Source organism: Thunnus maccoyii, chromosome 24, assembly GCF_910596095.1.
Source record: "Thunnus maccoyii chromosome 24, fThuMac1.1, whole genome shotgun sequence".
Taxonomy (NCBI): Eukaryota; Metazoa; Chordata; class Actinopteri; order Scombriformes; family Scombridae; genus Thunnus; species Thunnus maccoyii.
Window position 1 is genome coordinate 2,958,281 of NC_056556.1, and position 23,607 is coordinate 2,981,887.

At 38.2% G+C, this 23,607-nt stretch overlaps 1 protein-coding gene across 3 annotated transcripts in view; it reads right to left on the reverse strand.

The window, feature by feature from the left end:
- The window catches only part of LOC121891850 (NGFI-A-binding protein 1-like), a 43,942-nt gene that overhangs the window by 8,613 nt on the left and 11,722 nt on the right, over positions 1-23,607 (reverse strand). The window contains exons 2-6 of one of the 3 annotated variants that reach the window (XM_042404484.1): positions 21,079-21,134; positions 6,147-6,949; positions 5,904-6,037; positions 5,354-5,405; positions 2,804-2,923 (exon numbers count right to left, since the gene is read on the reverse strand). In XM_042404484.1, the coding sequence (XP_042260418.1) occupies positions 2,804-2,923; positions 5,354-5,405; positions 5,904-6,037; positions 6,147-6,947 (1,107 nt within the window). In that variant the 5' untranslated portion in view covers positions 6,948-6,949; positions 21,079-21,134. Of the gene's footprint in view, positions 1-2,803; positions 2,924-5,353; positions 5,406-5,903; positions 6,038-6,146; positions 6,950-7,246; positions 7,447-13,283; positions 13,777-21,078; positions 21,135-23,607 lie in introns of those variants that run through there. The other 2 variants (XM_042404483.1, XM_042404485.1) reach the window with 2 other exon arrangements.

Genomic DNA, 23,607 nt, shown 5'->3' on the forward strand with positions numbered 1-23,607 from the left:
ACTGGAACTGAAACATGCAGGAATCACGGGTGTATATGTGGGTATGGATGGTAGCTACATGTCCCTACTAATATTTTTACCAATCTCAAATAATCTATCCGCTTTAACTCCACATAATGTTAACCGTATGATCTCTGCAGAGTTGCCAGGTTTGTGCGTTTTCTGCAAAAAAAAGTGTGCTATTATGATTCAGAATGAAGGAGCAGGATATGAGGGATACTTGACCTGATGATCTGGCAACCCTCAACTTCAAGCTGTACGCACTGTTGACTAGAAGCAGCTGCAGCTGGAGTCATTGAGGTAGAAGTGGTTTGTATTTATACTTTAAGCGTTCCAAACCTAACAGAATTGAAAACAACTTCACTAGACAAAACTAAGATCGTTTGACATTATATTTAATTTCAGGCGTTAGGTGTTGTAGCTAATTTGTGATTGTTTAAACAACTTTATTACTGTTGCTGAAAATTCCTCCCAAAAGTAAATCTGATCCTTTTTAAATAAGAACCAAAGTGTCAGTAACAGTTGAGCTGAGTTAATAATAATGTTCTGTAATCAATCCAAACATTAATCTTTGAAATTAGTGGGAGAATTATTTACTATTTAACACCATCTCTCCCCTTTTAAATGAGTGGATCAAGAGCAGAGTCATTACTGCATATATGCCATTAAGACATGAACATTTATAAGCTAAATTAGCCACAGCTTGTCCAACTGATCTGTTTGTGACTGTCAGGCATCATTTCATTATAAATATCCTGTCAGCAGCAGCCTGAGCAGCACAGAGACACACACAGACAGGTGAGCTCTGATGTCAGAGTGAAAGATCTCGTCATAAGTTCAGGAGTTGAATGAAAAATAATACAAATAGACGGGTTTTTTTTAGATGATTTAAAGATCTGAGCATCACTGTGGCTCTGTCATGAAACTCTTTCATGATACAAGTCCAGTTTCAGACAACAAATGCATATAACATTTTACAGAGTCAGGCTCTTTATGTGTGTCTGTGCACATGTGAAGAACGATAGAGAGCAAATACACAATTATTTACTCCGTCCGACAACAAACGTCCCCACCAAAGTTAAAATGTCCGGTTATTATCAGTCTGCACATCACTGTCACTTTAAATTATCATAAAAAACACTTCATATCCTCCAGTAAACTGTAAAACGTTTGATATGAGCAGCAGCAGGTTCGGAGGGCCTGCGGTGTGAACGCAGCCATGAAATCTCTTCTTCTCCTGAATGCGATTTTTTTGAAAATCACATCAAAATGACAAGTGTAACTGCAGCAACACAAACACGGGCTGACACACCAGAATACACACACAATATGACAAGACATATGCTCACACATGCATGAAGTGGCACACATAAAGACATGAAGGAGCACGTGCGTTTCCACACAATCAACATGACCGTGTTTTCTGGTTAATGAGTTATCATAAAGCTCTCCTCCTACACTCCGGCTCTAATTAGGAACAAGCTTCAGCAGCGGCAGCAGCATGGAAACCAATAAAGAACATTACTGGGATCAAACTGGATCTTACAGCCACAAACATCTGCTGACATGGAAATCTGTCGCCATCACTGCTGACGAGAATCCTTTCAGCCCGACAGCTGAGGTGCAGATTATATTTGTTTGAGCAGGAAAGAGACACTGAGTGTTCATTATTTGTTCCCAATCAAGCATTATGATTGAGGGGCTTTCATGTACATGAGTATACGAACCCGTACCTCCCAAAATATCACCTGGTTTTGTTTATTTACAGCAAGACCAACATAAAGCAATGATATTTGTTGCTTAGTAACCACTTTTGTTGGTGGGAAACCAAAATAAAACTGAAAATTCATTCCTGACCTTGAAAAAAGTACAAAAGGGAGAAAAAGTGACTGACAAACGAGTACACTATCTGCTGATGAAGGCTGTGGGATCAGTTTGAAAACTCAGCCAAAAAGCCAGTAAGTGGCCCTTTCTATTTATGTGAAAACAATTAATAACAACACAGCTTTGCACAGCTCTTATATTATATGTTACCACCACCAAAAAGGTTATATTCACAGATCAGTTAGTAAATTAGCAAGACACTGTCTCTCAAAAATCTGTTATATTTATATTCTGGGGCTCTACTGGAATATCTTTGCATGATTTCCAGTTAAAAACTCCTTATTTATCTTCTACTGGTCCTTTATGCAGCCCCTCAGTTCAGCCTCTGTCTGAAACAGGCCGTTTAATCTCCTGTCTCTTTAAGGCCCCGCCTCCTGATGAGCTCACTCTGTTCTGATTGGTCAGCTTCAGGAAGCTTCCTCCGGCTCTGGAGGCTACGTAAACAAACTATAGTAGCAGGATTTAACTTCTTTTTCTCCTACTTTACGCCAAATGTCAACTTCTCAAATCCATCCGTACATGTACGAGACGAAATCCGATCCAAAATATGGGAGAAGAAAATATGAACACGTTAAAACCTTAGCAACAACCTTAGCAACAAAGGCTACATTTGTGGACTTTGCAAACGAAGGATGTTGACTTGCAGGGAGTATTTTTACATACGTTCCAACATCAAAACAGTATAAGAATGACAGAAAATCACAAAAAGCATGATATGTCCCCGTTAAGGTTTTCTCACAAAGTGCTGACGTGATTTGAGGGACTCATATATTCCACACTACACAGCAGTTTGAGTGCTTTCTAGTTTCACATTTATATAAACACATCTGTAGGTTTTGTGGATTCTGGAGGTGTTAAAACACAATCAAAGACAGCAACAGTTTCTGCCCTGGATTTAGTTTTAGTTTTCTTCGCCTACCTGCAGATTTCGTCCGATGGTTTCCTCTCCTTTCGACTTGGCGCAGGCCAGCTGCTCCCTCAGCATCTCCTGCCTCATGTGGATGGCCTGCAGCGCCTCCTGGATGTCGAAGAAGTTCTCCTGAAGATGTCGGAAAGAGAGAAACGTGTTTACGTCACATTTCTGGGGCGGTGTTATGAAGTAGTTATGGAGTTCCCTGCCTCGCTGAGGGTGGTTTTACATCAACAACCATTGTTTAAGTGATATTTTTCAAATACTGTTCTGAGTGGAATTATGTTTTTTCCTTCAATTACACAGTCAAATAGCAGCTTAAAGGTCAGATTTGAAATCAGGATTGCTACCACTAACATGTCCTCTGTACTGTTTTGGGGAATTTGGGGAGTTTAATGACCCGCGGAGGAGTTTAAACTCTACAATTATACATAATTTTTTAAATCTGGTTTTGATATTTCAGTCAATTCTTCAAAATGACAGTTTCTAAGCTCCAGAAAACCCATTTTCTTGGTATTGTAGGGAAGGATTTTAAAGAAATGGCATCAAATTTACAGAAAATATAACATGAATATATAAAATGTAAAGAAAAAAAAGATTGTGATTTTTTTTTGGTAGTTAGTTTTATTATTACTAGTTGTATTATTGTTATAATTAATGTTAACTATGGTTTCTATGTCATTCTGTGCATCTTTATCTCATTTCTCAAACTAGTTTTTACATAATTTGACAGATTTGCTTTTGCTTGAAATGTAATTTTCCCTTTTTTGCCATTACTTTGAATTTGACCTTTTTTTAAATTTATCTTGAGGTGCCATATTTAACTTTATTATCATTATTATAACAACTTCCATTTATTCTAATACATATATTTATGCACCAGTATCATAATATAAATAACTGTAGGTATTCTCTTTTGCTGTCTTGGTTTACAAGTATAAATACAGTAAAGTTATTTATTTAAAAAAAACTACTACAACCACTAACTTGTATTACAAGTATTACTTCTGACTAATTAAGGACCAGGAATATATTCCACCCACAATATTTGCATTTCCTCTAATCTTAGAACGACTAAACTGACAAACTTTTTTGGGTTTTCGGGACATTTTTTGATTCTGCAGAAAAACTGCCTGAAACTGAATTTGGCAGGAATTCCCCCCTTTAGGAGCTCCTAGTAGGTTTTTTTTTTTTTTTTTTTTTTTTTTTTTTATGAGCAGGTGCTGGTTCATCTGCAGCTCTGCTTCTTGGTTGAAATCCCTTCAGAGTTTGCGAGCCACACATGTTTCCGATCATCGGTTTACAAACTGAGAGGAGCCATTCAAAGAAAACTCTCAGCCAAGTGTGTCAGGAGATTAACGCTGAGAGTCCGCTTTGTACTCTGTTCAAGGATGTTACTGCCGTGTCTGTTCTGTTTTCCACTGCTGATAACTTCACACAGATCAGCTCCATCTGCCACAGTTCTGTCTTTGCAGTTTAGGCATTTTAAAGAATCACCCAATAAATGAAAACAGAAAAATAACCTTCAGCTATTTCTTCAAGTTTGTTACGAGCAGCCGAAACTACAGGGGTTAAAGGTTACATTGCAAAGTTGATCTTTAAGTGATACTCTGCCTCATAGTTCCCATTTTCACTTCTAAAAACACTTACAGGAAGTGATGTGTTTTACATTTGTGGTTTCTTTGGAAAAAAAGAAAGAAAAAGAAACTAAAATTTCATCAATCTAAAAAAGAAAATCTAAAAATAGAAGTTTCAGTCTCGCACCAAACTGTTTGATTGACAGGTGAATTATTGTCATTATCAATTAATTTGCTGATTATTTTCTCAAAATAAACAGATTTTTTTGCTTGGTCTAAAAAAAAAAGCACAACAAAATTTTCCAAAGCCCAAAATGTTATCATCAAATTTAGAGAAGACACGATCAATCGATTAATTTATCAACATTTTTGATAATCGAATAATCGTTTAAGCAAAAATGGTAAAAATTCACTGGTTCCAGCTTCCCAAAGGTGAATATTTTCTGTTGTTTTAAACTCTTCTATGATAACAAACTGATTATCTTTGGAATTTGGGTTGTTAGTCAAACAAAACAAGACGTTTTTCACAATTTGCTGACATTGTGAAAATAATCAGTAGATGAAATAAGTTGCAGCCACATTCAAACAGCCTCTTCTGTGTGACTAACAGCCCAAAACCACAAGACATTCAGTTTGCTATCACATAAGAAAAAGTAAAGTAGCAAAGTCCCACAATTAAAAAGCTGGAAATGAGGAATATTTGGCATTTTTTGCTTGAAAAATCATAATCACAATTAATCGATTATGAGAATAGTTGCCAATGAATTCTCTGTAGCTCAACTAATGTATTAATTGTCAAATCGTTTCAGCTCTACACTGGTGATCTCATGTAGGTGTGAGTGCAGAAACAACACCGCACTGCATCGTTATCTGATAGAAAACTGCAAAAATAAAGAAAATCTAATGTAAAACAACAGAAATCTGTATTTTTTGAGTTTCAGGAAATAAAAACATTAAAGTCACAGCGTTAATCAGACCTCACCTCTGTTTTAATCCTTTTAGGTGACGGCTCGTCTCTGTCTCCACAGCGAGACCTGAGGAGAAACATCAGGAAATACTTTAATTTTAGGTAACAAAACACTTGTAATTCTTCATTTAATTTCACTCCCATTGTTGAAGAGAAGATGATAACTATTAAATCAGTTGGAGAAACACAAAAACAAGACAACCGGCTGATTCCAGTTTTCTTTTTGGAGAATTTGGAGAGCTGAATTTTTCCTTTTAAGTACTTTTTTCTTTCAAATAGTGAAGATTTAAGGTGCGTTTGTTTTTAAAGCATGTCATGCCAAGATACATGGACGGCTCATTGAAATTCATAAGGCGCTTGCTTCCATTAAACCTCAAAGGAACCATGAAACATGTATTAGCCTGTCAGATTTCAATAAGCAGAGATCAAACATATTTACAGGAATAAAGAAAAAAAAACTCATCTGACAAATGTAGATTTTAACATCACGAATAATGATGTCTTCAACGCTACAAGAGGGAAACTTTTTTGCAGTATATAAATGTCAGTGTTTGTTAGCTCTTACTTGCTGGTGCGGTAGGTGTATTTGTAGGTGACTTCTCTGGAAATCTGCCGGGCGAGTCCGAACAGCTCATCTCGGCGTGTCAGCAGAGCCATGTCCCGCATACAGAGCTGAGCCGCCGCTTCGTTCACCGTCAGCTACAGATCAAACGAGTCAGTTTAGACAAAAACATAAACCTCAGTAAACCTTAAGGATAAAATCATTCATCAAGCATTTTTCTGAAAATGTTTTTTTCTCGGGGACAACCTCATGGAGTGTCAGGTGTTTGCCGTCCCTCCTCTTGGAGTCGAAGCGTCCGTAGATGGCGCTGTATTTACGAATCTCCTCCTCCCTTCGCGGGTCGTCGTCGCTCATTTCAAAGATGTGTCCGATCATCTTTGCCAGTTTCTTGTTGTTCTTCAGCTGCTCTTTGACCTCAGCCAGGTCTGTCTTGGCGAGTCCTGGTGCCATCCTGTCCACACACTCCAGGACCGACTGGACGGCCGCGGCGTCCAGAGCCTCCAACGCGTCTCTCGGCGAGGACGGGGAGCCGAGGTCAGACGGCGACAGGCTGTGCTCGCTGTCGTTGCTGTGGCCCGACCAGAACCGAGCCTCGCTGCTGCCCTGAAGGGGCGACCCTGCCGACACTTTGTCCCGCGCCACATCCAGCTTCCCCGGGTCGGAGCAGGCGGCGGCAACAGATTTGGGCATCTTGACGCTGGCTGTGTTGGCGCGGTCCTGGGAGCTGAGCAGTGTGGGCGAGCCCTCGGGCAGCTTGTAGACGGGGATGCTGCAGACGGGCAGCGAGGTGAGCGGCTGGTTGAAGATGGCCGGGTTGGTGACCCAATCACGCAGCGCCTTCTGTAGGCGGCGCACATGCAGCGGCTTGCTGGCCATGCCGACGAGGGCCATGATCTCCAGGAATTCCTCCTCCCCGGCCTCACACAGCTGCTGCACGTCATCGCCGCCCTGCTGGATGAAGGCCTCGTAGTAGTAGAGCAAGTTTGCCCGCTGCAGGATCCGGTAGAGCTGCAGCTCACCCAGGGTTCTCGGCAACACCGCCGCCATACCTGAGAGAAGAAACAGATACATAAGACCTCAGATTTACAGAAAATGTGAGCAAAAACATATTATGTAAAGGAACAGTTTGACATTTGCTTAGATGAAAAGATTGATACTTCATGAAGCCACAGCCAACAGCCAGTTAGCTTAGCTTAGCATAAAGACCGGAAACAGGTCATATTGTAAACAAACTCACCTACAAGCCCCTCTAAAGCTCACTAATTAACATATTATATCTTGTTTGTTTAATCCGTATGAAAACCAAAGTGTGGTTTTACAGTTGGTCACGTGCTGGACTTTGTTACCTTTGGACAGAGCCACGCAAACAGCTTCCTCCTGTTTCCAGACTTCATGCTAACCAGCTGCTGGTAGTAGCTTCACATTTAATGCACAGATATGATGTCTTCTCGTCTAATTCCTGGCAACAAAGCCGTTAAGTGTATTTCCCAAAAATGTCAAACTCTTTCTTTAACTCGATACACAGTCAGACACAGTCAGAGTTGACAGCTTAAAGGTGTTTGTGTTTGCGCTTTAAAATGTTTGAATAAGTCCAAGTTATTCAAACAAGTCCTTCTCTGTATGCAGGGCCTGAATTCCCCCTGTTGAGTACCAAATGTGAGAAAAACCAAGTTGTCCTTTATGGATAAATCAGCCAACCTGCCACTAACTCCTTCAGCAGATTTAAGTTTTTTTCCACACTTATCTTCAACGTTTCCTTGCTGCTTAAACGGTTCATTAACAGAAACAAAACAGCTACTGAGTGAATGAACTTTAATAAAAACTCTAAACCTGTTCTTGTCTCTTTACTGGTTATCATGTCTCACCTGATTTTTGCACACAAATTACCATTAAAACTGACATTTCCACAAATAAAATGAATTATTTTTGGACTGTACACATTATTGGCAGGCACATGATTTTAGTTTATCAGGCCTCGGCAGGTGTGTATAAAGGTTAAATATGGCACCTGGATGGACGACTTTTCTGACTTGAATGCCACAAGTGCCGCACATTTTTAGCATGAATGGCACCAGTGGGATTGTCAAGTTTTCTGCTTCATTGCCATATCAAACAAAGGCGAGGAGAGGATTAGGCAACCTACATATTCTCATATTTCATGTTTCATGTACTGTATGAGAGACAGGTGCAGTTAAAGACTACAAAATTCTCGTGTACAGGTATAATTTTGTGTTTCTTATGCAAAGATATTTTTGTCAGGATGCCTTTTTTGTATTTCTAATGTACAGTTTTAGCTGTCAGTGTGTCTCTACTGCATATACACGAGATTTGGAGAGATTCCACATGTACAGAACTGTATAAAAACTTTTCCTGGTTGGGATGTTTGCTGCCCTGACAGCCCGTGAGCTTGGTAATCATCTTCAAGAGTGACATTAATTCGCTTACAAACTCAAATCTGGGTAAATACTCGTCACCTGCCACCTTAAATTGAAAGAAACCAAAGTGGAGTTTTTTGAATGAGGTTTTTGAGTCCAGCAGCCTTCCCTTCCTATTCCTTCCTATGTGCATGTGAGGCCCTGCGGAGGCCTCGCTGACAGAGGAGTGGCAGTCAGCAGGCCCGGGTTGCTGGGAGGACCACATGCCTCTCTCCACCCCTGCAGGATGTGTAGGTGGTGGGCTCGCCTCGCCCAGAATAGGCGCAGAGAGCCTCAGCCCAGGGAGCCAGGCCTCGGCTCAACCCTGGCTGAGTCGGGAAAAACGACAAAGACAAACGCTGCCTGAGCGAAGACTAACAAAACGTCACCTATATGTAGATCATCTTGAGTTTTACCTCCACTAGAAGCACAAGTACCACTGATACTTCAACTACTACTACGGCTGATTCTGCAAGCTGTAATTTAGAGGTCAAATGAACAACAATCTCATATATTTAGAGTAGATTGAGAAAGTAGATTCATTCACTTTTTGCACACTTTACTGTGTTGTAGATTTAATCTTAAATGGATAAAACTGAAAAGTACTGAGTTAAGGGTTTGAATACTTACATGAACGACAGATTTCCGTGTTTTCACTTTGTTTTTATGGGTTATTTAGTGTAGATCAATGGGTAAAATCTTTTATCCACATATGATTAAATCAACACAAAATTCTGCTGCGAAACATTCTGCCGTTTGTAGACGAGATACGTCACAGAAATCAGACAGCAGATGTTTAGAAAGTGACTGCAAATAAGAAATTAACAGTAGATTTATTCTTGTTGTTTGTTTGCACCAAAAAATAAGAAAAAATAAAAAGGTAGTGTAACATCCTATCAAATGCTCAAATACAAATAACATACATGTCTAAGACTATTCTATTCTTGACATATTATGGATCATGAGCAGTGATGTTTTGTACGGCTCTGTTTCTGTTTCTGAGGATCTACTCTGCAGCTCTCTGACATCTAACAGCATTTTTAAGTCAAGATAAGTTTGATAAATAGTTTTTACTCTTACATTTGTGAGTAAAAGGGAAGGATTTTTTACTTTAATCCTTCACTTAAATCCAAAATTGTACTGTCAGCAGTAAATTCAGACTAGCAACAGACAGTAAGTTAAAAACACAACCAGTATGATAAACAATGATTCATTCGCTTTCATTTGAAAAACTGCAGCTTGCATGAAATTTTATCTGCTAGTCCAGTTAACCTGATCACACCATTCACTAATCACTAAATGCCCTTTATATGGTTGATTTATCAGTAATTTTAAAAACACATAAATGTATGATGATATATTGACTGTCATGTTATGCGTTTTTGAAAACTGACCCTGGATCTGCCATGAATTAACCTGCTGTGATCTTAAGTGACGCTTCTTTTATAAACTTTTCTCACAGTTTCCATTTGGTTAAAATGCCAAATTGTTTAGTTTGAAGTTGTTATCCTCAACTTTTGTTTAGTTTAAGGAACAGAAAGCTTTAACACCCTGTGACTGTGCGTGTTCGCTGTAGCCGGCGCTATAAACATTAGCCTTTAGTCGCAGTCGACTTCATGGAGTATAATTTGCAAACTTAGTGCGCCACAGTTTGGATTCAAGTGTGCGATAGTTTACCCTGAAATGTGAATATATTGGAGTCAAACCTGTAAACACTTTGAGGTCTAGAAAAGCTATTTTTTTAAATCATTTTGCTTCTTTTAGCACATAGCATTCATGGATGCTATACCATCACATCCCAATCTTAAAAAAAATGCTGGGTACCTTTGTCGTCAAACACAAAATGAACTTTTTACAAGTGTCACCACTCTCATTTGGAAACAAATCCAAAAACGCTTATCGCTTACTGAAAACACCTTTTCGGTGGTAAATGTTGTGAACCTGACGAATTTCCATCTGCTGTATATCAGTGTTACTGCTTGTGTCACCAGAATGCAACATGTGGCTTCCCAAATGAAAGTAGTGATACAGAAAATCTCTGAGGAAGAATAACGTCATGCAAGACCAGGAAGTTCATCATGTGCAGCATAAGCGTGATGATGCGTCAACTAATGCTGATCTGTGACTAACATATGGCAGGAAAAGATAACATTTACTGTACATCTTTCCTTAGTGAAAGAATCACTAAATATCTCATTATTTAGATTCATTACAGCAGTGTAAATCTAAAGGTAAAGGTGTTTTTTTTTGCTTTAAACATATTTTAGACTCAAATAATATGATAAAAATGTAAACTAACTCAATTCAACTCAAAGCCCTGAACTCAAGCGCTACAAATTAACAACAGTTAATATACCAGATTCTCGTTAAACCAGACCCCGTTGAGATATTCTTGAATATTGAGCTACAGCAGATAAATATCACTTTATCACTTTAATATAAAAGCACTTCTCATATTTTTTTTTTATTCCACAAGAAAACAGCCATCAAATATATTACTTTGTGACTGGGAATAACTTTTTAAGCATGTTTTTTTTAATGTGTTGACTTCCATGATGTAGACACACGTCTGACACGTCTGACACATCACTAAAGCTGGATTTATACTTATATATATATAGACACACCCACACACACACACACACACACCCACATATACACATACATACATATATATATATATTTAAACCAGGTGTTGTTTTGTACATCTGCGATTGGGCTGTAATGTGTTTTTGTGTCTCATCCTATTTTATTTATTTATGTATTTTAAATGATGTTTTCCATTGTTGTCCTCGTCCTGTGTTGTCAGTTATCCTGTATTGTACTCTTTCTTAACACAAAGATCATTTTCTACAATACTTGAGATTCTTTTATTTAGTTTGTGATGACTTGCAGTCGCTGTGTTTACATTTTTTCGTTTACTGTGATAAGCGAGTGCCGATTGCAGCGACCTGAAGCTTTTTGTTCCTGAAACAGGAGGAAAATACTGAGGATTTCTTTAAGTTGCTTCATGTTTTCCTCACTATTAAATAAGAAAGTTGTTAGAGAGAACATGAACAGCACAAGCTGACCAACTGCTTTTGAATCACTGAAAATTATAAATTAACTGAGTCGACTAATCGATTAGTCGTTACAGCTTCTCAAATGTGAAGACTTGCTGCTTTTCTTTATCAAATATGACTGTTAACTGAATATCTTTGAGGTTTTGGACTGTTGGTTGAATAAAGAGAAGAAATTTCCTTGAATTGTGGGAGTAAGTTGAATTTTTGAGCAGATCTATTCAAACTATGGCAGACATCTGCGTAGCCTGCGAAGCTTTGCGGTAACCCTTTAACGCAAACTATAAATCCTCATTAACGTAACATTTAAACCAATGCAAAGGTTTACATGTTCACTTAGTCTTCAGATTGTAAGAACTGCTTTTAAAACTTAACTGCAGATTGTACATTAATTAAAGATTAGTCGACTAATCAAAAAATTCACCAGTTTCAGCTCCTCAAATGTGAAGACTTGCTGCTTTTCTTTGTCATATATGAAGGAAACCGAATATGTTTCAGGTTTTGGACTGTTGTCGGACAAAAACAAGACATTTGAACACATCACCTTGATGTGTGAGAAATAAAAACAGGCATTTCTTTACTATTTTCTGGCAATTCATAGACTAAACAATGAATTGATTAATCAAAGGAACCACTTTTTTCTACCTGCTTCTATTCAAATGCAAGAATACGACCAGCACAAAGGCTGTCACTTCTGTTGAAGGTGGCAACAAACTGTATCACTACACTGCAGTGTGAAGGTAGATTATTGTCTCTGTGATCAGTAATGTTCACAGGTAAATTGCTGCTAAAACAAACCTCTGCCTGGAGAATAAAATAACCCTCATAGCTGCAGCTTTAAAAGCATCACAGTCTTTGTTTCTACTAATAAAACAAAGCTTTGATTCATTTTCTTTTAAACAGCTTCCATAATGCTCATTGTTAGTGTGTTAGTTCATCAACCATCTGCACAAACACTGCTCACATCCAACAGCCTGCCATCTTACTCCAGTTTTATCACAGCAGATGTGTGTGTGCGTGTGTGTATGTAAGTGTGTGCGTGTGTGTGTTCTGGGTGTAATAGGCGTCTGTGAATGGGAGCCTCTAATTGAAGTCCTGCTTCACAAAGCGAGTTTAGCGAGTTCGGCTTTTCACCTGGATAAGCGAGGCGTGCACTGGCACAATGGCACACACACACACGCACACTTAAGATTACACACACATGTAGTTTTCCAGGTGAAGTGCCACGCAGCAGGATGGGGTTCCTCCTCCTCAACCCCCCCTCAGCAAGATGAGGAATACTTTGATTTGTGATTCAGTAGATTTCCCCAATTTCTCAATGCTGCACAACTGTGCTGCAACTTAATCATCACTAATCACTATGATGACTTGGAATACAAAAACGTGCTCATACAGATGAGTGTGTATGAGCTGTCTTTAGTCTCTAAAAACATTTTAAACACCACATTTAGTAAAATTATAGAGTGAATATTGCAGAAAATAGCTCTAAAACACAGAATATACTGAACCCAAATGACAAATCCTACGATAATTCAAATAATTGCACTATAACTCCCATAATGCTCATTTATCAAGCATATAAGTAGCTATAGTTGTGCTTTAAGGTATGTTCATGTCTTAAAGCATTTCTATAATATTCACACACACACTTGTAGTCTGTATATGATGCTCAGTATTGGGTTTTCAATGGCATTTGAGCTATTTTTTTATCGCTATAGTGTAAGTTTACGTGATCCTCTATGATATTTTTAAGCATTTCCTACAATATTTCTGTAGCAGCTGACCGTTTTGTGGTGCTACAAGCTCACTACCTTTGCACAATGTGGCTGTGTAGGGAATTAAAGCAGCAGCAGCAGCAGCAGGTAACATGCAGGATTAAATCCTGTGCGTTCATGTCTAATTGTGTCTACCTGGTGAGTGTTTGGCCCCCTTTGGTCCGCCCTGGTCCGGGTTTTCTTCTAGTTCTCGCTCTTCTGTTTATCAACACAAAGCCTTGGTGTCAATATAAGCAAAAAAAAAAAGAAAGCCCGCAAAGAAGAGATCCCACAGCACAGCCGGGCGCGTAAAATGAAAAATACAAATTTAAAAATAAATTCCAGGCCAAAAAAAAAAGAAGCCAAAGAGCGGACTGCTTGTCTTTGCTTGCTCAGACCGAGCGACACTCCTCTCCTCTGTCTCTGTCTCTCTTTCTGGAAACTTTTTCTGTCTCCTGCCGTTGAGAGAAAAGAGGAAAAAAAAGCGCAGAATGTCAGAAAAAGCCGCTGACCTTCGTGCGTCTTTCGGTGCGTCTTTTTCCTCCAAGTGTGTGTGTTCGCCCGACTACGCTGAGTGTGTGTGAGTGAGTGAGTGTGTGTGTGAATATGTGTGAGTGTTTGAGTCCTCTCCCAGCGTCTCTCCACTCCCCTGCACTGTTAAACTATCGTTAAACCACCCACAGCCACACGCACACACTTCCTGCCTGCGCAACACAATAAAACCACCGGTGACGAGAATGTAGAAAAGTGAGAAAAGTTTGTGTCTGTGCATTATGATTATATCCACAGACCACTATTAAAATGAATATATATGCTAAGTTCTCACATTATAAGAAAAATTCCACCTAAAATACATTTATTTACTGATTTTTATAAATGCACTTTTGTTTGACTTTAGATCTAATAATCTGATCTCAGTGTTGCACGTTTTTTTAAAACAGCAAAAATAAAAATACCCGTAAAAACATTAAAGCTTTATTACATGGTATGATATTTAAAGTTATAAATCTTTTTTCAACAGTTGAGTTTCAAGAATTTTGACCTTTTGGATATAAAATTTCATCATTTTTATCATTTTATTAGACATTTGTGTGAAACTTTGTCACAATTAGCCTATGAATTCTTAAGTAATGGCCAGAAACATGTTTTGTGAGGTCACAGTGATCTTTGACCTTTGACCACCAAATTCTAATCAGTTCATCCTTGAGTCCAAGTGGACGTTTGTGCCAAATTTGAAGAAATTACCTCAAGTCGTTCCTGAGATATTGCGTTCACAAGCGAATGGGACGAACTGTCATGGCGCCGAGGCATAAAAACACAAAAATGATATAAAACACAAAATATAAATGGTTAAAAACACACTTCACAAGTTAAAACTTTTTTTTAAATAAGGTTATTATTAATAAAAACATAAAACCATAAAATAGTTTAGATCCTACATGTAATTAATATTAAAGAGCAACTTGCAGGTTGATTTTTTTTACTGGATTTACAGTTTATGTATCATGAAAATGATCCTGTTAAAGGTTAATGTGTGATTTTATTTGTTTAACGAGACATAAAGGCAGAAATTAGAGCAGCACCTTTAAAACAAGCTTTTGTTTCTCCAACAATGCCTCATATTACGTCACATAAGGGAGTCGCTCTCCCCTTCCAGCTGCAGTACTACGTACTAATGAGTCAGAGGGGTCATCACTCAGTGAATTTGTATTTTTTTGCTGGTCATGATTTGCATTTTATCATTTTTCATCGTTGTGAATAACTGTGTTTGTGCAGGCTGTAGAATTTCCAGACAGACTTCACTAATTAATATGAATAATATAAACGGTATATGTAAATAATCTCCTCTATGCTTATGTCCTCTTTTAATGTCAACTCAAACTTGTCATGTTTTTGTTTTCTCAGCTCTTCCTGTCTGTTACGCTGTACGTGCGCGCAGCTTGACGCGCACCACACTAAAGTGGGATATTCCTCTCTCTCTCTCTCTCTCTCTCTCTGTCTTTCTCTCTCTCTTTCTTTCGCTCTCTCTCTCTCTCTCGCCCACGCTGCTCCCTGCGTGACGCAAATCCGTGCGTGGGCGGACACACGGGGCGTGGGAGGCTTTCTGCACGGAATACCAAACACAGGCAGGTTCAACACCCACAGACACACAGCAGTTTGCACACTTCATGCTCTCAAACTACATCATCATTGTGGAGACTATTTACTTATTTGCTGCTGAACAGTAAATATTTTTAAAACCAATAGTCAATAGTTACTGATATTGATCACATACATGCATGAGGTGTAACATTACCTTAAAATAGTCGAAATGTTTCTCCTTTTTCTATAAAAAGGGCAAATCTGTCTGCAAAATGAAACTATTCATTAAGTTTCTATAAATGGTGCTTATATGTGTATGTTAGATACAAGTTTTAATTATAAGTACAGTATATATTTTATATGTACAATGTGTCCACATGTATATTTTCCTCATGTAAAATATGCGCATGTGTATATATTTTTACATACAGTATGTATACACACTGTAAGGCCATCAGATATCAGTATTAGTATATTTGATGTATTTATATGTATATTTTTTGTATACAGTATCTTTTCTTTATAAGTATATATTGTATATGTGTCCACATGTACATTATTATCTGTATCTATATGTGATGTATAATTCTTGTATTAACATACATACATGGTATATACACACACATACATATATATACATACATATATACATATATGCACACATACAGTATATAAATGTATTTATGTGTATGTACATATGTATATACAAGAATTACATCATATATATACACACATACATACATACACATATAGTGCATATATATAGACAACCTGTATATCTTCAGGTGATGTGTAATTCTTGTATATGCATATATATATACACACACAGACACATATATATGCATATACATATGCATATATATACTGTATATACATACATACACGCACATACATACATACAGTAAATACAAGAATTACACGTGTCACATAAACATATAGACACAGATTACATATAATGTACCTATATACAGTATATATACAGTATATATATTCGCATACATATACATTTATAATTATATAATTCTCTGTGATCTGTCTGTAGTTTTTGATAATATATGTATTTTCTCTGAATGGTGTATGTTTATTTCTATTGTTGCCTGTTTGAATATGCACTTTTGTTTATATAAAACTTGTAAATATGTGTATTTTGTCTAAATTAAAAATGATTTCACACACATATTGTATACATATACATAGGGTAGGGTATATACATACATAGGGTGTAACATGAAAATAATGTAAATTTAGTCTATATAAAATGCTAATATGCAGTGTGAATTATGTAGTAAAATCACAGTTTTGTACATGTACATTTAATTCTGTATATTCATATTTGTTATATGTGATGTATCAACATAATGTCCTTTTAAAAATATGTATATGTTTAATTTCTCTATGTTTAATATATACATTCATGCTTTATAACACTACAAATTTTTTTTTAAAAATATTCAACATTTCCTGGAAATTTAACCACAAAGTTTAAATATGAAGGACAAAAATAATGAATCATGAATAATGAATCATCACTGAGAACTTGACATTAGTGGTGAAGTAACAAGTTTAATGCTGAATTTGACATTTTTTGATGGATATTTGGAAATTACGTAAACTGTACACAAAGGGACACATGGGCATTTAAAAAATTTGGTGGAATTTTGAGGAAAAAATTTGCTCTCGGGCATCACTTTCTCTTTGACGTGCTCCAGAAGAAAGAGGAAATATTCCAGCTGTGGTTCAAACTTTTCTTGAGGGTTCCTTGTTTTGGACAATTTTCAAAGGAATTACGTTGCAAACTTAGAGAAAAAAATAAAGAAGAAACACAAAAACATTCCCAACACCTGGCATAAACAACATTTCCTGAAAAGGGAGTTTTCTAGCACGCTCACGCTCAAACACGTTGATGTTGTTTTTAAAATGCATCTGTGTGACATTATGAGTGTGACGACACATGAAAGGAGTGTGTCGTCGTCATCTGACTGATATCTGTATACTCAGTTTGGTCACGTGTGAGTCTGTAACGTTGAGCGCTGCGCAAGTACGTCAATGAAACAGGGGCTGGATGCAAATGTTCAATTCAGATTTCACAAATTTTTACAATCAGCAGTGATGTGACGGCGCATGCAAATGGTTTCCAACACAGGGAAGTGGGTAGCAGGAAGCCCTGGGCACAGTATGTGTGTGTGATTCTCACTGGTTTTGCTTGTGGCTGATGTGCAGCTAAAAACGGGTTTTCCAAATGTGACTGAGCTGATTTCTATCTGCAACACTTTGACAATATTGTTATATTAACTTTGCTCCTTTAAAGCTCATTGAAATGAACTGATGAACACACACAGACAGAAAGGATACTGTGAAGCCACCACAGTGTTTAAAATTATAGGAGTATAAATACTGCAGTGGTAAATCTATATAAAGTACAGTGCACACTTTCAATTCAGCTACTATTCATACATATACTGTTACTGATACAACCAACACTGCTACCACTTAACTGCTGCTATACTAGAGTATTACTTCTCATTCTACTTATACAACTTCAACTAACTAAATACCACTACTACTATTACTGCCATTGCTATTACTCAGTTACAACGACTAACACAAGAACTGCTAATTCTACTACTGCACCTGTATTTGTACAACTGATACTGACACTGAACTCCCACTAGTACTGCATAAATTAGGTCGTATACAAATCGCACAACTATTACTTCTTGTATGAGTACTACTACCATTACTGATACTGCTGCTACTACAAATTACACATCTGCCTGCACTACTGCTACCATAAGTCTTTAATTTTACAAGTACTGCTACCATTACTACAATTACTGCTGCTGTTGCTACTGTACAACAGCGACTAGTACTACAGTTACTGGTACTGAAACAACTAGGCTACTACTAATTGTATTTCTGCGCTGACTGCACCTTTTTATGGTAAAGATACATTTCTTAGAAATATGACAATAAAGTACTACAGCTACTACTCATACAACTCCCTAGTACTGCAACAAGTAGGTGTTATAAACTTTGGACTACTTCTATTGCTACTACTACTACTTCTTGTACTTCTTGTACAAATCAACAGCTTTGACCACTGCTATTGTTACCACTAGTACTACTGATACTACTATTACTGCTACTGTTACTGGCACACATGTTACTAATTCTACTACGACTTCTCCTTCTAGTGGCATCAGTGCTGGTTAGTTTCAAGTATCAAGACATATATTACTACTATTACTTTCTTTACAAGTGATATTAGTAGTATTGAAATTAATAGTTCCAGTACTAGCGTGCTTCTGCTATTACTTTTACAGCTGATTTCAGTATAGATTTTATATTCTCATCAGTGAGCTGAGACTCCTGAAGCTTCACTTCCTGAATGATCTCATGTAAACACCAATAAGTAGGTGAAAGGTCAGAGGTCACAGGTCCATCAAGGTCAGAGGTCACAGGTCCATCATCAAACATCTGAAATGAAAAATGATGGGAGGAAAATATTCCTGCGACTGCAAATGAAATTCACTTCCTGCAGCTTCCAAAAAACTGCCATAAAACCAGCCAGCGTACCGAGAGAGCAAACACTCACACGCTAAAAAACCTCCACTTAATATTTGCATGTAAGATGAAGCCCACCCAAAAAAAAAGCAGAGAGCTTGTAAACTCTCCTGGCAGACTGCAGAGTGACGCCCTCAGCGCTCATCAGGGCCCCGAGCAGCTCAAATCAAATCTCCACACGATCGCTTTGACTCTGCCTGATTCCCCATCAACGAGCTATTTTGGGGAATTAGGCCAGCCACCACCACCGAAACACCCCGGGGACCAAACCAGAACGGCTTTTGTCAATCCAAACCCCCCCCTCCCACCCTCCAACATCCTGCCCTCCCACCACCACCCCCACCGTCATTACACCCCGAACACAGCAGCAAAATAAAATAAAAGAAGTACAATTTACACTCGACGCTGCAGCTTCTTTTATGTGTCTTCAAAAGCCCCAAATGATGAGAAAACTAGTATTTGTAGTGTGTGTGTGTGTGTGTGTGTGTGTGTGTGTGTGTGTGTGTGTGTGTGTGTGTGTGTGTGTGTGAATGAGGGGGCGGATGGGGTGGGACTGCTTGCTTTTCAGATCCTCTAATTAATTTCAGAAGGAAACTAAAACAAATATCAAAGCAAAACTGCAGATTATGCTGGAATTTTAAATCTTACAGTAACTTTGTTCCTGTGGGACACTGATACTAAAATGTAAAATATACCTCCAAAAAACCTCCAAATAAACTAATTTATGATATTTGTTTAACAAATATAAATTACATATACTATGTGAATATTATAGGGTTAATATATTGATAGAATAGAAGCTGTAAACTCACAATATATACACATGAATCCCTTTATGACATGTGATACACTGCAAAATATGACGTGATGTGTCAACATATTAAAGGAACTTCTGGTGAGTTTTGCACCTTTTTCCAACAATGTCTGCTGTTCAATCCCAACTCAAGGTTCCCTTACTAGCTTTTTAAGGAGCTAGCAACTGTATGACATGGTCTTCATCAGCAGAAGGAGTTATGATTTTATTTATAGCACTTTTAGGACTTCTTGTCCGTATTAGCGTTAAAGTCCCTATAATCGATATCTTTTAATAATAATGTCTACAGAATTATCAGTGACTCTGCAGCTCCTCTTGGCTTTACGGAGCTTTCTAGTGAGTTTCAGCTCATTGTTTAGCTGTCCGGCTACAACTTTACCGTTTTCGTTCACTCTCAGCGCGTTTTCAACAGTTGCTTATCTCCACATCCAGCAGTTACGGAGCAACATCATCATCATTCATTTGGAGTCGTGTTTCTGTCCACCTGGTGAATGTAAGTCCAATATTCACTCTCTTTTAGCTCTGTTTTTGCTCTCTACCAACTCCTGAGGGAAATATCTGGCTCTTTAGCTGCTAAATGCTCCACTATGTTCACCAGCTAGTCTACAGGTAGTGTACAGTGACTTTTTTTTAGTGTTTTCTCTGAAAACAGCTGCCTGCTGCGGCCCAAAACGACACTATGAGAGCGCTGAGAGTGAACCAGAACAGTAAAGTTGCAGCCGGACAGATAAACTATGAGGTGAAACTCACCTTAAAATTGTAAATTCTCTGTAGGTTCATCACTACAAGCGACGCCTGGTATTTATAATAAAAATATCGAGGCTGAGTGTGTTTGAGACCCATACATGAGGCAGGAATCCAAGGTCGGTTTGTTTGTATGTTTAATCTTTGCAAAGACAGAACAAAATTATTAACATCAAATCAAACCTCAACAGAAATTGTGTGTGATAAAAATAAATCAAATATTAAATAAGGAAATCCACTTAGAGGACACCTGCAACATGGCTGAGGTCAAAAAGACAGAACAAAGAGAGGAAGGAAGTATATATAGCCTCTCATCAAGGTGAAGTTATTGCACTTAAGGGTCATGTGACTCATGATCATGTTCATTCTTTACAAGCCACTTTAAGACACAGACTTACCTCCGCTAACGTAGCAGTAATAGTAAAAACTAGGAGAAATAAACTCCAGGTCTGCTTACCTTGTGGTACGGTTGAAAGCTCCGGAAAAAGCGAGTAAGTGAAACTTGAGTCGGGAGTGTTTTGTCAAGCTCCCAAAGTCAAGCATGAACTTTCACGCTTAATGATGTGTTTTCCAAATGCACACATGGAGCAGGTAGGCAGGTAGGATTCCACACCGCCCACCTTCAGCCTTGAAATCCACGTCTGGCTGCTCTGTGTGTGTGTGTGTGTGTGTGTGTTTGTGTGTGTTTGTGCTCATATATATGTGTGTTTGTGTGTGTGTGTGTGTGTGTTATTATGCAGATATGACCTTCTAACGGCGTTCCGATGGATCAGCCTCCGAGCAGACGGGGATCAAATCAGACTCTGAAAGGAGTTGAGAAGAGGTGGAATATCAGCTTCATATCTCTCTCTTATGACCTCCCTCGCTTTACTCCCCTTTCCCTCACCTGCACACACACACAAACACACACACACACACACACACACACACACACACACACAAGCGCACACACACTGTACTCAATATCTAACAACAAGCACCAAACAAGAGCCAATTAAAACGATAGCGCCGGCAGGAAATAGGATGTCCACCCACACTGTGAGGTAGGTCGACACCCAGGCTGCCTGTTCCCACAAGTCCCAGTTTCACAAATTTTACACCACTGCCTATCCCTGCTCCTTACTGTACAACTCCTGTTGCTTCTTTTCTGCACAGAGAGCTTGTTGTCATGATTGTTTTCACAGAGGACAAAAATCAGATCAAGTTTATCAGCCAGAAATACACACAAAAAGACGTAAAAACTGATTGTTTTTGCCCCAGAATTGACTTAAAAGCTACTTTTTTGTCCCTTAAAAGAGTAGATCAACATCTTGGGAAATGTGTTTTATCACTTTATGACCAAGAGTTACATGAGAAGATTGATCTACCCAATAAAGTAAAGTAAGGTAAGGCCAAGAAACACTCACATATACACCCATAAAAGGGTGAATTGTCCTTTTTACAGGTGGTGGAAAGTACCGTACCTAAGTACACTTCTGAGGTACTTTTACTTTACTTGAGTATTTCCATTTTATGCGTCTTTATACTTTCACTTCACCAAATTTCAGGGTGAAGTATTGTACTTTCTAGTCCACCACATTTATTCCACAGCTACTTTTCAGATCAATATTTTACATGTAAAACAGATGCTTTTATATTTTTTTCTACATTTGTAATTTGCTGTCGATCAGTGTCAAAAAATCTACATTAAATCTTCTTCGATTCAAATGTTTTAAGACAACAAATTATGACAAATTCCAAGAGTGAATACTTTTTACATGCACTATATATCTGTATACATTATATACAATAAATATAACACTGAGTGGGGACATTAGTACGTTTTATTTTTAACGCAGGACTTTTACTTGTAATGCAGTATTTGTATGCTGCAGTATTGCTGCTTTTACTTAAGTAAAATATCTCAATATTTCTTCCACCACTGCTTCTTACACATTGGTTTCTGTACAGATTTAACAAACAAGATATAACCTGTTCATTAGTGAGCTTCAGAGGTGCTGGTAGGTGGATTTTGTTCCCTCTGGTCAGAGCCAGGCTAGCAGTTTCCCCCTGTTTCCAGTCTTTATGCTAAGCTAAGCTAACCAGCTGCAGACAGTAGCTTAATATATACAGTACACACATGACATCTAACTCTCACAGATCCAACAAGAAAGTAAATGATCGTGTATTCTTGTACTAAAACAAACACAGATGGCAACAGCTGCTTGTTCTGTTTACATGCGGAGCAGTTTGCGCTGAAATGGCCAAAACAATATTAAGAGAGAAATGCAGATTTTTGGGTGGAGATCCTGGATGGAGAGACTTCTGGAGGTGAGTTCAGGTTCTGGCTGGTCTGCGTAGCTCTTTCCAGCTCAGTCATCTTTTCCTCCGTTTCAGTTTGCTCGCCATTTCCCCCCGTCTTTTATTGAATTAGCTGTACCCTGATAGGCTAGTGACGTCAATGGTCGCAAGTATCAAACATGTTTAAAGTCCTCCTCCACGCAAAAATTCATCTGCTGAAGGGGGAAAGTTAAATCTTAACAGCCGGGCCTACGAGCGTGATTTGTGACATCACAAGTAGTTTGGAGCCAATCGTGGTCCAACATTCAACTTGCATAAGTGTGAAACTTGAAGCCTTCAGAGCACAAACACTGATTATGGACTTTATAGAGAAGGAGGAGACATCTTATGTGCAGCAAGAAAACTTTTGAAATGAAATATATTTGCATATTTATGTGATTTTTTTTAATGACGGAGAGAAGAGAAGATGCCATTTTAAGGATTTTAATGTAGTAATTATACTATTTTTTGGTGGAAAAACCATATCAGACACACATTATTGTTCCAAGCATATTTCCATATGTCTTTAATACATGCCTGGAGGAGATCTTTAAAAGCGGCAGCAGCGACTGGATCTGAATATCACACACTGTATGATTCTGTGCTGCTGACTGTCGATCCAGACCGGAACAGTTCTGGTCCAGCTTCGGTCCAATCAGTCATCATGTGTGTGTCCCCACTTTAAATCTTTCTTGAGTTAATTTGATAAAATGTTTTCCACAACCACAAAAACTCCTCTCACGCTTCAATTTACTCCTAAAAAACACACAAACCACAGAGAGAGAGCAAGAGTTACAGGGTTTTCACACGACAGTAGCAATCTGCTTTCATGTCGTCCTGTCAATCATTCCCAAAGAGTAGGCGTCACTTTTCTTTTTTTTTTCCTGTTTTTTTTTTTTTTTTGCGTCCTCCCCTCCCACTGAAACCTCCAAACAGTGGATGTATCTCATTTGGCAA